The sequence below is a fragment of the Balaenoptera acutorostrata genome, chromosome 5, assembly GCF_949987535.1.
Source record: "Balaenoptera acutorostrata chromosome 5, mBalAcu1.1, whole genome shotgun sequence".
Taxonomy (NCBI): Eukaryota; Metazoa; Chordata; class Mammalia; order Artiodactyla; family Balaenopteridae; genus Balaenoptera; species Balaenoptera acutorostrata.
The window spans coordinates 129,968,911-129,981,946 of NC_080068.1; the positions used below are offsets into that span (position 1 = coordinate 129,968,911).

The 13,036-nt window shown below is 36.7% G+C and overlaps 1 protein-coding gene across 2 annotated transcripts in view; it reads right to left on the reverse strand.

Moving 5' to 3' along the window:
• Nucleotides 1-13,036, reverse strand: part of MFSD8 (major facilitator superfamily domain containing 8) — a 48,593-nt gene that overhangs the window by 21,956 nt on the left and 13,601 nt on the right. Inside the window, exons 2-4 of one of the 2 annotated variants that reach the window (XM_057547227.1) lie at nucleotides 10,097-10,188; nucleotides 5,926-5,967; nucleotides 5,002-5,045 (exon numbers count right to left, since the gene is read on the reverse strand). In XM_057547227.1, coding sequence (XP_057403210.1) covers nucleotides 5,002-5,028 — 27 coding nt within the window. In that variant the 5' untranslated portion in view covers nucleotides 5,029-5,045; nucleotides 5,926-5,967; nucleotides 10,097-10,188. The remainder of the gene's footprint in view (nucleotides 1-5,001; nucleotides 5,046-5,925; nucleotides 5,968-10,096; nucleotides 10,189-13,036) is intronic. The other variant, XM_007172371.2, reaches the window with a different exon arrangement.

The window sequence follows — 13,036 nt, forward strand, 5'->3', positions numbered from 1 at the left end:
TCTTTAATTCTTGTAAAGTAAATATAATTATTTACCTTACGCTACTCTATAAACTAAACAACCATTAGCACTGTGAATCTATTTTTTTTAACTGGGCACAATAATCAAATGCTTAAAGACAATAATAAAATTTCTCTCATTAAACCTACTACTAATTCTTCCTTTCAACATAGACAATCCAGGATTCTACCAAAGAGGATTTATATATCATTAATACTGAGGGAAAAACCAAATGATTACAACTCAGAAAATACTTTCAGAAAACAAAATTTTAGCTTACAAAAGGGACTATGGAATAAATCAACAGATTGGATTTTTAAAAATATGGTAGGTTATATAATAATTCGGAAAAATAAGAGCCATTAAATTTTAGGACATAAGTTTAAACATATATAGGTTAAGTGGTAGGACAACTTAATAAGGAAAACCATGGCCTTTTCTTTTCCAAAGATATTTTTTAAAAGCTTAAAATGAAGATATTTGGGTACATTTCTGTTTGTGTGGGATGAGAAATAAGAGTGAATAAGTATAATGACTTCATGTCATATAAATTTAAAAATTAATTTTCAAAAAAGCAATGAAAACAATTTAATATTAAATGTCTAGTGGTTTGAAAGCAAAAGGATAAAAGTGTCTTCTCAGGATATCAATTGATCATAATAGTCAAGTGTCCGTTTCATGGACAGAAGTGAGCTGACTCTTGAAGATGGCTCTAACAATTTTAACATTTGCTATTTTTATTGGATACTATTCTTTACAATGACTGGAAAACTGGAATCTTCTAGAATTCTGCTAGAATTTTAACAGGAAAGTAAAATGGTTTGGAAGATACAGGTTCTATACTACAACAGAAGGTATCAGTTCAGTAATTGAACTGTTATCTGTGCTCCTGTGTGTTTCTCTCTCTCTTATAGTAATAACAGCATGTTGTTTCCAGTCCTCTGGCCACCTCTAATGATCTCTATCATATTGTTTCAGGATAAAATCTAAACTACTTATTATGTAAAACTAGCTCACAAGCTGGCCACTGTCTTTCCTCTCTAACTTCATCTCTCTGCGTGCTCCCTCCCCCCAGTTCTAACTTCCAGCCATACAGAACTTTTTGAAGTTTCCAAAATGAGTCAAGCTCTTTGCTTCCAGGCCTTTGCACAGGTTCCTCTACTGCCCCTTCCATCAGGAATGCCTTTCCAAACTCCTACTCCCTGGCCCTGACTGCTCCTCTGGTGACCAGTTTCTGTAGGCCTTCCAAACTCAGCTCAGATATAACTGCTTTTGGGAGATCTTCCAGGATCTCTTTAGTCTGGGTCAGCAACACCTCCCTAACCCCCATGTCTGTCTGTCTGTGTCAGTCTGTGTGTATGTCTCTCTCTCCCCCGGCCCCCACTCCTTCTCTGTCTCTCTCTGCCTCTCTCCCTCTCCCTCTAGCTCTCTCTCCCCTGTGAACACGCACACACACTCACACATCGTGCTCTTAGACTCTTACCCACTCATATTGTATGGTAATTATCTGTAAACTTGTTTGGTTTTGCACACTTCAGTAAAAGTTAGATCCGTCTCTTCTTTTTTAAAAAAAAAAAGCCCACAGTGCGTAGTACTGAATTTCGAAACATTCTTCTCTAAACATGTTAATAATACTGACAAAGTCAAAGTTCTAGAAATCTTAATGCTTTGCTATGGGAGCTGAGATGTGTTCCAAGCCTCCTCAACTATTTACTTATAGATTATTGCTTATTCAGCCAATTAACAGTCATTAAGGCGTTCTCTGCGACAAAACCTGAGCGAGGCAATATGAATACAAATTGAATAAACACAGTTCTTGCCATCAGGGAGTTTCCAAACCAGGTTCTACTTATTTGATTCTGAAAAATCCTGCATTTTTGAGTAGCTGAGGAAAAAAACCAGCATGCTTTAATTCTTTATCTGTCAAATGAGGGTAACTTCACAGAGTTGTTATGAGAATTATTTAAGCCAAGACATGTATAGTGCCTAGGGTCATGTCTGCCTATAGTATGCACTAAATGAATGTTACCTATACATAAAAAATTAATATTTCTTAGTATTTTGTTTTTACTGATATGTCAGTTTTATTATTATATTTTATTGTAACATGCATGAGTAGTCCCACTATATCCATGGGCCTATAGATAACCTATCATTCCAATTCAAAATCTGGGTTTAAGAATATGAGTTTTCCTGGAAATCAATCACAACTCTGGGCAACACAGGCTACGGAATCACTGGGCTGATAGCTGTCTATCAGCCAGGGCCAGAAGCACAAGTCAGAGATTCACAGCAGTGCCAAATTCCTTTCAGACAGATAACTTATTGTTTGGGGGTTTTAGAGGGGTGGTTTTGGCCTAGCTTTTTATCTTTCTCACAGATGACTTTTAAGCTAAGTGATATTTGGTAACATATTATTGTAAAAGAGATAGTAGGCTTAAATTAAAAATGAAAATTTTGATAAACAGCAAGGACCTACTGTATAGCACAGGGAACTATATTCAGTAGCTTGTAAAAACCTATAATGGAAACGAATCTGAAAAAGAATATGTGTGTGTGTGTGTGTGTGTGTGTGTGTGTGTATAACTGAATCACTTTGCTATATACCTAAAACATTGTAAATCAACTATACTTCAATAAAATAAATAAACAAATAAAATTTTTAAAAAAGAATGAAAAATCTTAAGGCAGTGGGTAACATAGCACTGTAGAGTCAGATTTTGGTTTCAGATAGGCTTGATTCTGCCATTTTCTAGCTGTGTGAATCTTGGGCAAGCTACCTAACTTCTCTAGCTTGAGTTTCTTTATCTGTTAAACAGGAGTGATAATGACCACCTCACAGAGTTGTTATGAAGATCAAAAGATGATTTAGATGAAAGATTTAGTATTGTGCCTGGCACACAATGAGCTATCAATATTATTATGAAATAACTTGAGAAAATTAACTCACAAGGTTTTTGGTGAAAATGTTATACTTGTATTGCCAAATAACTAGTGATATGTTCGTGTGCTCTCAATAAATTTACCTTTGAAGAGATTGCAAATATCTGGAGAAAGGAGTGTACCTTTTCAAAATTCAACTTATTATGCTGAGTAGACCTAATTTTGTAAATACCTTTCTTTTGAGAATTTTGAGGTTAAACAAACTAGATACAGGGACCATAGAAATCAAGAGTTTTGATACATGGAAATACATATTTTAGCACAGAAGATATTGCTCCAGAATTGTTAAATATTCTGTTCCAATTCTAATAATTCTGCCAGTATGGAAAGAATTTTTAGTGTCATGAGTAATGATTTCATGTAAAATAAATTTTTAATTAGTTTAAATTAATTTTTAAAATGGCAGTGAAAACGTGGCACTAAATCACTAAAAAGTAAAATGTGTATTTTTTTCCTATATTTCTTTTAAAAGATAGCATAACAAAATAGCATTTTTAAGTTAAAAATTGTAAAAACTAAAAAATCTAAAATGAAATATAAGATGTCAATAAATTTCTTATATAATAGGTATAATTTTTAAACCCTAAATATTCATCAAATGTGTCTACTATTTTTGTTGAAGCCATCCAACCATTCTAACAATCTTGTAGAGAAGTTAGGTAAACTCTCTGTAACACACTGTTACAACACTCAGTGATAAGTATTAATGATAAAGGGATATGGAAGCACATAGGAAAACCTTCTAATGCAAACTGGGGTGAGGGACAGTAAGAAAAGGCTTTTCAGAGGAGGTGACATTGGAGCAAAGCCTTGAAGAATTAATAAAAACTAGTGGAGAAGAAGGGAGGAAGGGAATGGCAGAGGAAAGGAGAGATGGAGGGAAGGAAAGCACTCCAGAAAAAAAAGGAGGAAAAAGTGTAAAGATCTGAGGACCTTAGGTTCATCCAAGTACATGATATAATAAATTACTGGCTATAGATCTAATATTGGCCAAGGCTCAGGATCTAAGCTGAAACACACACACACACACACACACACACACACACACACACACACACACTCTCCTCTGGAGAAAACCAAAATATAAGGGGCAAGTTGATAGAGAAAAATACACAAAATAATTTAAGAATAAAGAGTTAAGAGTAATGTCATGGAAGCTAAGAGAGAGTTTCAAGAAGCAAAGAGAGGACAACAATGTCAAACACTACCCAAATGTCACCTAAAGTAAGGACTGAAAAGTATCTACTATTTGGTGAGCGATTAAGTCATTGGAGACCTCATCAAGAGCAGTTGCAGGGTAGCAGAGGAGTTAATCAGATTGTACCAGGTTAAGGAGTGAAGAGGAGTTAGGAAGCACAGAGGAACTCCTTCAAGAACCTTAACTGAAATATTATTATAGATTAATTATGTCTCCAACTTAACTACTGATTTTTAATAAATTCATTACTGGAATTTTAAGACAGAACTGACAGTTATATGTCAAATATATTTTTTAAAAAGGTAGAATTGACAGGACTTGATCATCAACTGATGATCAACTGATGTCAGAGTACCCACCAAACTTGCATCTTCTTGTCACTCCCTCCTTCCCATGTAGTAACCACAGCATCAAAATACATATATTGTCTATTCTTTTCACAATGTCCCCTGACAACCCAAATTAATTCTATCAGCAAGCATGAAATTATCCCATAGCAATATCATTTATACATTTTAGGAATTCAAACTATGTCTAGCTTAGTTTCCTTTTTATTAGGGAAGGGGTATGGATGGGATGGGAAAGTGGCTAATAAGCAGGTGACCATACATCTACATTTGCCTGCGATTGGATATAATCCTATTTTCCTGCTAAAGCACTCTTTTCACTTCAAGAGTGCTCTGGTTTGCACAATAAAGCATACGGTCACCTTACTTATAAGCCTCTTTTGAAGAATTATTATCTCAAGTTATTTTAGTAAAGATTAAATCAGAATACCAAAGAGACTCTCTAGAAAACTCTTAACTACATAGGAGTTATTACTACTACAGCCACATAAGAGACGAATAAAGTGCACAAACCTTTTGGAGATATGGCCATATTGACATTATCACAATAGAAAATCCTGTGAAGAGGCAAATTCTGTTATTTATACTTAATAATAATTTCATCACTATAGATACAAATTTTTGAACTATAGCATGGATTTTAAAACATCATTCTGAATTTACAAATTTATGACAACAAATGTCTAATTTATTAAGCAATGGGGTTTTATTTATCAGAAGGAAAATAAATATTAAAGGCTGGAAAACATATATATAATTATAGTCCCTCACCATAATTAACATAATAAAAGCAGAGGGCCTATTTCTCCTTATTCACGTGTCTTTACTGTAAATGAAAATTACTGGAACTTCCCTGGTGGCGCAGTGGTTAAGAATCCGCCTGCCAACGCAGGGGACACAGGTTCGAGTCCTGGTCTGGGAAGATCCCACGTGATGTGGAGCAACTAAGCCCGTGCGCCACAACTACTGAGCCTGCGCTCTACACCCCACGAGCCACAACTACTGAGCCCGCGTGCCACAACTACTGAAGCCTGTGCACCTAGAGCCCGTGCTCTGCAACAAAAGAAGCCACTGCAATGAGAAGCCCATGCACTGCAACGAAGAGTGGCCCCTGCTCACTGCACCTAGAGAAAGCCCACGCACCGCAACTAGAGAAAGCCCACGCACAGCAACGAAGACCCAACGCAGCCAAAAATAAATAAATAAATTTATTTATTTAAAAAAGAAAAAAGAAAAGAAAATTATTGAGAGCTTTGTTAAGTTTTTATAGCAGAAATGAATGGCGGTAAGGCTACTTTGTTACAGAGGAATTCCTAGACTTCTAATCTGTGTTGTTTGGGAGAGATAATTCACTGTAGGGAGGATTAAGAAGAAGGAAAATGATCTTTAAAGGGGGCAGTGGCTATAAAGAACCAGAATTTCTCAAGATGGGCATACCTTAAAAGAAAATTATCTCTGCTAGCTTTGATTGCTTGAGAACTGTAATGATAAACTCCAATGTTATTTGTCGATTTTAAATATTAGGCACATCCAATCACAATTCTATCAAGGCTATTTAAAAAAAAAACAGCTCTATTAAGATATAATTCACAATGAATTCACCCATTTAAAGTGTACAATTCAATGGTTCTTAGCGTGCCAGATATGTGCAACCATGACTACAGTCAATTTTAAAAAATTTTAGTCACCCCAAAAAGAAACCCTGGGGGCTTCCCTGGTGGCGCAGTGGTTGAGAGTCTGCCTGCCAATGCAGGGGACACGGGTTCGAGCCCTGGTCTGGGAAGATCCCACGTGCCGCGGAGCAACTAGGCCCGTGAGCCACAATTGCTGAGCCTGCGCGTCTGGAGCCTGTGCTCCGCAACAGGAGAGGCCGCGATAGTGAGAGGCCCGCGCACCGCGATGAAGAGTGGCCCCCACTTGCCGCAACTAGAGAAAGCCCTCGCACAGAAACTAAGACCCAACACAGCCATAAATAAATAAATAAATAAATAAATAAATAAATAAATAAATAAAAATTGTATAACTTAAAAAAAAAAAAAAAAAAAAGAAACCCTGGACCCTTTAGCTATACTCTGCTATCCTCTATCATTTCCCCAACAGCCCTAAGCAACCACTAATCTACTTTCTGTCTCTATAGATTTTCCTATTCTGGACTTTCATATGAATAGAATCACATAATATGTGGTCTTTTGTGTCTGGCTTCTTTCTTTGCATAATGCTTTCAAGGTTCATCTATGTTGTAGCAGTATCAGTACTACATTCCTTTTTAAAAGTCTGTTTTAAAAAATAATTTAATTATTAGTTTCATCTTAGTGTATTTTGAATTAACACATTGACTTGATGAAAAGAATCAATTAATGTTCGAAAATAAGACTACTATCTCACAATCAAGAAACTTGTAAACAGGTAAAATGTTTCACATGCCAATTAAAATCTAAAGTTAAAAAATTTTTTGCTGTTAAATTTGAAATTATTACTTATATTTTAGATAAGTGAGTACAAAAATTAGAAGTGCTTTAAATAAAAAAACAATCTGTTGTAGAGATTGTTACCTAAACAACATTCATTTGCCCCCTTCCTCCTCTCTGATAGAATCCTGGTTGTATTGAGGTATCCATCACTCCTCCACAAAGCCACAGGCTTTAGAGGACACTGTGTCCACCCCAAATTCCAGAGGGTAGATCCTGATTAGATCTCACTATCCCAGCTGATGATGGGTTTAGAAATTAACAGGTAACCCAATTCTGACCAGTGAGAAATAAGGGGAGGTCTACTTTGGGACCTCCAAGAAAGGACCCCTCATCTCTTTGGAGGTTTAAAAAATAAGTCCCTTTCAATCAATAAAAATTACTGTGGAAGGATGTGACACGTGGAACTGCTGCCGCATCCCTCCTATAGCCTAAGAATGAAGGCAATATGCAGAAGAGAGCAAAACCAAAAAAACTTATACAGAAGCAGAGCCAGTGAACTTCACCTGGAGTTGTCCCACTATGGATATCTTATAAGAAAATACAAATTACTGTTCAAGCCAATTTGAATCAACATTTTTTCCTGATATTTGTGGAAAGCATAATAATAGATATACAATCCAAAAAACTGTTCAAAATATCCTTTATTTTGTACTTTTCTTTAGTTTTAGCTTTATTTAAAATCTATTTTTACTCAATGTTGAATCATAAAGAAGACTGGCAAGAGAGAGAGAAGAAGAGGGTGACCTGGGATAAAGAGAAAGGGTATGGAAAACAACTTAGTCAAATGACCTTCACTAAATCCATGTCAGGGAAAGAAACCATTTGTAAAATTATTACCTACAGACTTAGAGTCCACGCCTGGAAAAAAACTGATTCCCTAAAACATTCCTTTATAAACTATCACAGTATTGAGAATTCCTATATATTTTCATTCCTTACCATTTTTAACATAATTACAGTTCTTAATATTAAAATTTTTTTCCTCATAAAGGTTAACTTTTTCAGTAAATATATTTTCAGAAATAATGTTAATAGGTTAAAATAATCAAGCTATACAGATTAATATTCTTGGACTTTACTATTGGTATGTGTCAATATAAAAGCTAAATGAGGTTCACAGGCAACAAAAGAAAAAAGCAAATACATTAAACTACATCAAAATTTAAAACTTCTGTGAATCAAAGGGCACAATCAGCAGAGTGAAAAAAAGAGTCACGGAATGGTTGAAAATATTTGCAAATCATATATCTGATCAGGGATTAATATTCAGAATATATAAAGAACTCCTACAACTCAACAACAACAAAAAACAACCTTATTTAAAAAATGGGCAAAGGACTTGAACAGACATGTCTCCAAAGAAGATATACAGATAGTCAATATGCACGTGAAAAGATGCCTAACGTGAGTAATCATCAAGGAGATACAAATCAAAATCACAATGAGCTACTACCCCATTAGAATGACTAATGTCAAATAAACATAAAATAAGAGTTGGTGAGGATGTGGAAAAATTTGAACCCTGACTGTTGATGGGAATGTAAAATGCAGCAGCAGCTATGGAAAAAAGTATAGCAGTTCCTCAAAAAATTAAAAATAGAATTATCATATGATATAGCAATTCCACTTCTGGATATATACCCAAAAGAACTGAAAGCAGGATGTTAAAGAGATATTTGCACACCCATGTTCACAGCAGCTATTTGTAAGAAACAAGATATGGAATCAACCCAAATGTTCATCAACAGATAAATGGATAAACAAAATGTGGTATATACTGAAGGGGATCAGAACATGCTACCCCAAAATATGCTGCTTTGGCATATTGATTATTTTGAGCTGAAGGCAACTAACAAACAGCAGACACAGAAGGGCTTTCTGTCTTCCCCCTTTCTGCCTAAAAACTGGGCATGAATTTCCCCTGAGAAATGTGCTCTTCCAGTACCAGGAAGAAGAAAACATTCTTATCACTGGAGATGGAGCACGAATGCTGAGATGAGTCTGCACAAACAAACCTTACTCAAATAACCCTCATCCCCCATTAGTTTCCCCCATGTATTTCCTACTCACTTTCCCACAATTTACCATTCCTAGAAAGCCAACCCCTTTTCTTTGTCTAGTCACCTCTCCACAATTAGAGACCTTTGTTAAAATAGTATATAAGTCGCTGAGTCTAACCCTTTCTTTGGGGTTTTCACTTTTCTATGAAGCCCCGTATGTCACATAAAAATATTAACATCAAATAAATTTTTATGCTTTTCTCCTGTTGATCTGCCTTTTTTTTTAAAAATAAATTTATTTATTTTATTTTTAGCTGTGTTGGGTCTTCGTTTCTGTGCGAGGGCTTTCCCTAGTTGCGGTGAGCGGGGGCCACTCTTCATCGCGGTGCGCAGGCCTCTCACTGTCACGGCCTCTCTTGTTGCGGAGCACAGGCTCCAGACGCGCAGGCTCAGTAATTATGGCTCACAGGTCCAGCTGCTCTGCGGCATGTGGGATCTTCCCAGACCAGGGCTCGACCCCGTGTCCCCTGCATTGGCAGGCAGATTCTCAACCACTGCGCCACCAGGGAAGCCCCTGATCTGCCTTTTGTCAGTTTAATTTGCAGGCCCCAAATTAAAAACCTTTCCTTTACTTTCTTAGCTATAAAACCTAAGAAAGTAAACGAAAAGTTTTCCCTCTCCTAGAATTTATACAACAGACTATTATTCAGCCTTAAAAAGGAAGGAAATTCTGACACATGCTACAACATGGATGAACCTTGAGGACATCACGCTAAATGAAATAAACTAGTCACAAAATTAAAAATACTGTATGATTTCATTTATATGAACTATCTAGAGTAGTCAAGTTCATAGAAACAGAAAGCAAAATGACGGTTAACGGTGGCTGAGGGAAGGGGAAATGAGTTGTTGTTTAATGGGTATAGAGTTTTAATTTTGCAAGATAAAAAAGTTCTGGAGATTGGTTATACAACCATGTAGAGATATTTAACACCTCTGATCTTAGAAATGGTTCAGATGGTACATTTTATGTTATGTGGTTTTTACCACAATAAAAAATAAATTTTTAATTAAATGACATTAAAATATGATATTTTATCTAAATTTTTAAAATTATGTATAATTTCTAATACTTACCTACACTGCTAAGAAACATAGTAAGATACAGAATCCTAATAGATCTCCATCGGCTCTTATAATGCTCCTCAGTTTCTATAATATCCCATTCTCTAGGTATAAAGAAGAAAAAAGTAGTATAAAGTTATCTCAGTACATGCAAATCTTTCTGTGGCACAATTTTATTTTCTCTCTCCTAAAGTCATGAAAATTATATGATAGAGGTATAATTTACTAATATTGGTTTTTACTATACTAATTCATCTATAAATAAGTATTATATCTTTTAATTTCCATGGATTATATTTATGGATCACTGTGCATAGAAACTTGGGAGACATGAGGCAGCTTAAAAAGGCAAAACATTTAGTGAACCAATTATTTTGCTATTGTTGGCATGCTATAAACTTATGAATCAAGCATGTTTAAATTTGCTAAACTGATAAAATGAATAAAGTATATCAAAATAAATAAAATAAACTAGCTACAACCATTAGATCTCCTACAGGTGGGATATACAACTAGTAACTATTAAAGGATAATAACTGTCATCATTATGACATGCTCTACTTGATGACAGCAAATTAACTTTGCTGTAGGAAGCTATTTTAGTTGGGTACTTTCAGCAATATTAATATAAAAGTGACACCAGGAAGGTTTGATGTGACCTAAGACATTCGTAGCCCTGGGGCCTCCTGAAACATCTGCCTTTGCTCCAACACAGGTTACTAGACAAGCTCTGTTAGTGGACCAAAGAGAGACCAAGGCCCCTCCAGACTGGGTTGATCTTTCACTATCACCCTTGACCTGGATTAAGGGCAAGTATGTTAACCACGTAGCCTACCTCTGTCAGGTGATAACATTAGCATGTGTACCCATTACATTTTCACATATGCACACAAAAAGAGTTAACAAATTTACCCTAATATAAGCATTATGTTTTCAAATAATTAAGACGAGCACAACAGACAAAATGCCATCTTATCTTCCAACATTATTTTCTAAAATAGACTTAGAACTGTTAGTCTTCAAAAAAGAAACTTTTTTTTAAAAAATGTGATGTGACTGGGAATGTTAGAGAGGGAATGAAGAAGAGAAATAACATTTATTAGATCTATTATGTGCCAGATATATTAGTTCCTGATATAATATACATGAAGCGCTTAACACTGTATATGCTGTTCCACAAAAACAGACTGTAATGTCGCATACCTGAAAAATAGCAGACCCCCAGATGCTCGTATTTGCAAATCAATATATTGAAATTTGGAATACATAATGCAGATACAGGAAGTCCCCTACATACGAACCTTCAAGTTGCAAACTTTCAAAGATGCAAACATGCATTTGCATGTCCAATCACATAAGTTAGTTCACGTGTCTGGAAAACATGGTCACACGTGTGCATCCTCTACAAGTGGTTGTGCTTTTGTGTACTTTACGGTACAGTACTGTATAGAGTACAGTAGTACAGTATCTTTATTTCAAGCCCAGGATGTCCGGAAGCAAGCATGAAAGCAGCGGTGATGTAGCTGGTACTGCTAAGAAGTGCCAAGTGATAACGATGGAAACAAAAGTGAAAATAATAGAGAGAGTGGAGCGAGGCAAAAAGATGGTAGATGTCGCTCATTCTTATAACATGAATCGTTCAACCATCAGCACGATTCTAAGAACACGGACAAGATCATGGAATATGTGAAAGATCTCATGTGCCAATGATGTCGACAATAATATCGAAGAAGCGTGGAAAAATGATGGAGATGGAGAAAGTTCTCAGGGTGTGGATGCAGGATCAGTATCAGTGTCGAGTCCCACTAAGCTTAATGCTGATTCAAGAGGAAGCCAAAAGCCTTTATGAAGAATTGAAGAAGAAACACGGTGAGGAATCAAAGGGCGCACCTTTTAAGGCCAGCCATGGCTGGTTTCATCAGTTCAAGGCTACAGCCAAGCTTCACAACGTAAAAGTAAGTGGCGAGGCAGCGAGTGCAGATACGGTAGCTGCCTGGGAATTTCCTGAAACGCTTTGAGAAATTATTGATGAAGGCACGTATTCACCCAAGCATGTTCTTATTGTGGATGAGAGAGGATTGTACTGGAAGAGGATGCCAGACCAAAGTTACATCAGTAAGGAGGAAAAGTCGATGGCAGGCTATAGAGCAGCAAAGGATAGGCTAACTCTGTTGTCTGGTGGCAATGCTTCCGGCGACATGAAGCTGAAGCCTCCCTTAGTTTATCATTCAGAGAACCCAAGAGCCCTTAAAAACATAGCCAAGGGCTCTCTTCCTGTTGTGTGGAAGAGTAACCCCAAAGCCCGGGTTACACAGGCCATTTTCCAGGATTGGTTTTTCCACCACTTTATCCCGGAGGTAGAGAAATATTGTTTGGAGAAGGACGTCCCATTCAACATTCTTTTGCTGCTCGATAATGCTCCAGACCACCCCCCATTCATGAACGACTTTCATCCGAACATCAAAGTAGTGCAGCTGCCACCAAGTACTATGTCCCTCATCCAACTTATGGACCAGGGAGTTACAGCCACTTTCAAGAAATATTATTTACGTTACACTTTTAGTCAGGCAGTAAAGGTGACTGACGAATCAGGAACAACCTTGCGACAATTTTGGAAGGACTATAACATCTACAAGGCCACAAAAAACATTGACTGCTTGGCGTGAGGTTACGGCCGTCACCATGAATGGGGTTTGGAAGAAACTTTGCCCGCAGTTTGTTCATGATTTTCATGGGTTTAAGAAGGTGGATGAGGAGTCCAAAGAGGTCTTCAGCAACTTAGTGACCCTCAGCGAGAAGCCAGAGCTAGATCTGCAAGAGGACGACTTCATCGAACTCCTTGCTGTGCAACACGAGGAGCTTACTAATGAAGACCTGGTGAAACTGGAGACCCAGAGAAAGGACGAAGAGAGACAAGAGAAAGGAGAAGTAACTGAAGAACCGAAGAGATTC